This window comes from Verticillium alfalfae, genomic scaffold (genome assembly GCF_000150825.1).
Source record: "Verticillium alfalfae VaMs.102 supercont1.1 genomic scaffold, whole genome shotgun sequence".
Taxonomy (NCBI): domain Eukaryota; kingdom Fungi; phylum Ascomycota; class Sordariomycetes; order Glomerellales; family Plectosphaerellaceae; genus Verticillium; species Verticillium alfalfae.
In genome coordinates, this window is record NW_003315038.1 from 3696789 (window position 1) to 3699158 (window position 2370).

The 2370-nt window shown below is 58.2% G+C and overlaps 1 protein-coding gene across 1 annotated transcript in view; it reads left to right on the forward strand.

Moving 5' to 3' along the window:
- Window positions 1-1717: 1717 nt before the first annotated feature.
- Window positions 1718-2370, forward strand: part of VDBG_01113 (conserved hypothetical protein) — a gene marked incomplete at both ends in the record, with an annotated part of 1360 nt that continues 707 nt past the window's right edge. Inside the window, 2 exons of the mRNA XM_003009384.1 lie at window positions 1718-1783; window positions 1843-2274. Coding sequence (XP_003009430.1) covers window positions 1718-1783; window positions 1843-2274 — 498 coding nt within the window. The remainder of the gene's footprint in view (window positions 1784-1842; window positions 2275-2370) is intronic.

The window sequence follows — 2370 nt, forward strand, 5'->3', positions numbered from 1 at the left end:
ACCTCCAGGGCATCTGACGCCTGGACCGAGCATTCTCAGGGCACCTCTTACAGGGGTCTCCAGGCATGACGTCGGTGGGTTGTCACGTCCACGGAGCCACGAGCCACGAGCTACGAGCCACGAGCCAGAGAGTGGATTCAATATCTACCCTCCCTCCTCCCTCCTCCCTCATGGTCCTTTAGATATTGAGCCTCAAGTGAACGAAACGACGTGGAAGTTCCTCCCAATAGTCTGTAACTGCATCCCTCAGTTTCTCTTCCCAATTTTCGCTGGCGCCATCGTCGATCCTCCGTCAAGCACGGCGGCGCGTCGACAAATGCCCGCCATACCCCTCCGGCGGCCGGTTCCCCCCCAAAGAGTGCCAGCCTCCCAAATACACGTCTCCACCAACACGCTCCTACTCGCTCTACCAGTGCGCGCCTTCCATGTCAAGCAGGTGCCTTTTTCCGCCCATGGATTCGCTTCTCGCTTCACCTCCGCGGCCAAGTCCCAGCCCAGACAGAAGCCAATTAGCCGCAACATATTTTATGCCCGTCTCCCCCCCAGCAGCGGCAGGCCAGTCCTGTCTTGTCTCGTTGCGCCGCTGCTGATTTGCACAACCGATAATTTCCACAGTCGGCTGTCAGATGTCTGTCTGGTTGTGTGCAAATCTGACCCTTCCCTTGTTCTCCCTCAGTCGTATCTATATGTGCTCACTGACGTTCCGCCCCTCTGGGATGAAGCCTGGCCGGTCTCACATGATCCCATCACGTCTTGCCTCCCCCCCCCCCACCAGCCCAGCCAGGAACGGCTGGCTGGCGCAGTAACGAATCGCGGCGGGCCAACCAACGTCGGGACGCTTGCTTTCCCTTGTGTGAAAGCTTTCTGCCCCCCCAAAATGTGAAAATCAAGTCAAAATAGCCCTCCCCAGCCTGCATGTGCACTCCGCTATGCCACTTCTGGGCGTCCCTGGTCTCCAGAACGCGACTCCTCGCCGAACGCATCTGAGGCCCGCTCGTGCCCCCTCTTCCTGCTGATCTAACCTGCCTCTGTCTTTGGATGCCCAATGGCGGATGAGTGTTGTCAGCGGCGTTGCTACCAGTGGTTCGCCGGGCTTGCCCGCTTCGCAGACGTTGGGCGTGCGTCGCCTTCTACCTTGCAGCTTGTAGTGTGAACGAGTGAGACGCGAGGTTGGGCAGGGCGGTGATGGCACGGCCATGTGATTGATCAGAAAATCGAGAAGCAAGTTGGACATGAAGGACCTTGAGTGGCGAGACAAGAAGAACCGGCCACCGCCAATTCACGCAAGGGCGCTGCATGGGATAGAGGCGGCGCAACGGGAACGTATTCTCATGTCATGGAGGTGTCGGGATGGAGATAACGAAGAGCAAGAAAAGAGACATCAGAGGCAGTGTTCAACTTCCATGCGGACCAAAGACACTTAAATACAAAGTCCAGACCAGATCAACAGACCAGCAACTCCATGCTATGTCATTGGTGATGTCTACTTCGGTCAAGATGTCCACCGAGAACCACTGTCGGTCAAGCGGCCAAAAGCGGACCGTGCACTTATCGGGGCTGATCTACCACCTTATCGGCAGTCCAAGACCCCTGCCGGAAAAAAATCTGGACGACTGAACGAAGCTTTTGCGAAGAAAAGTCCCCGCCATATCCAACCACCACCTATTTGGACGGTCACCTCCCAAGTCACCGACTCCGTTCAACTTAAATCGACACAATGGCCGCTACCAAGGAAATCACGACGCGGTCGCAGACCTCTGCCGTCACCATTGACCCTGAGCAGGTACATTGAAACCCTCACCGCGATGTCATGGTAACCAGTGTCTAACGTGAATGGTATAGACCCTCAAGGCCTCCAAGGCTCTCCTCGCCCACATTCAAAAGTCAGCGACCGAGTCGGCGCAAAACTCGGACAAGAAGAAGCTCCTCGAGGACGAGGACGATGTCGCCGCCCAGACGCCCATCTGGCTGACGCTGACGACGAAGCGTCACATTGCCGACACGAACAAGCTCAAGCCCGGCCGCGTTCCCGTGCCGCACAGCTTCCACGCCGAGGACTCGACCATCTGCCTCATCGTCGCCTCGCCCCAGCGCGCCTACAAGGACGCCGTCGACGACGAGGCCTTCCCTGCGGCCCTGCGCAAGCGCATCACCCGCGTCATCGACATCAACCATCTGCAGAAGAAGTTCTCCCAGTACGAGGCGCAACGGAAGCTCTACGCCGAGCACGACATTTTCCTCGGCGACGAGCGCATCGTCACGAGGCTGCCCAAGGTAAGAGAGGCCCCGCTCTGCCGCACGCCGTGCGATGGCAAAACATGTAGGAGATCTCCGCCAGAGCAGGAATGCTAACGGCCCCGCGCGCAGGCC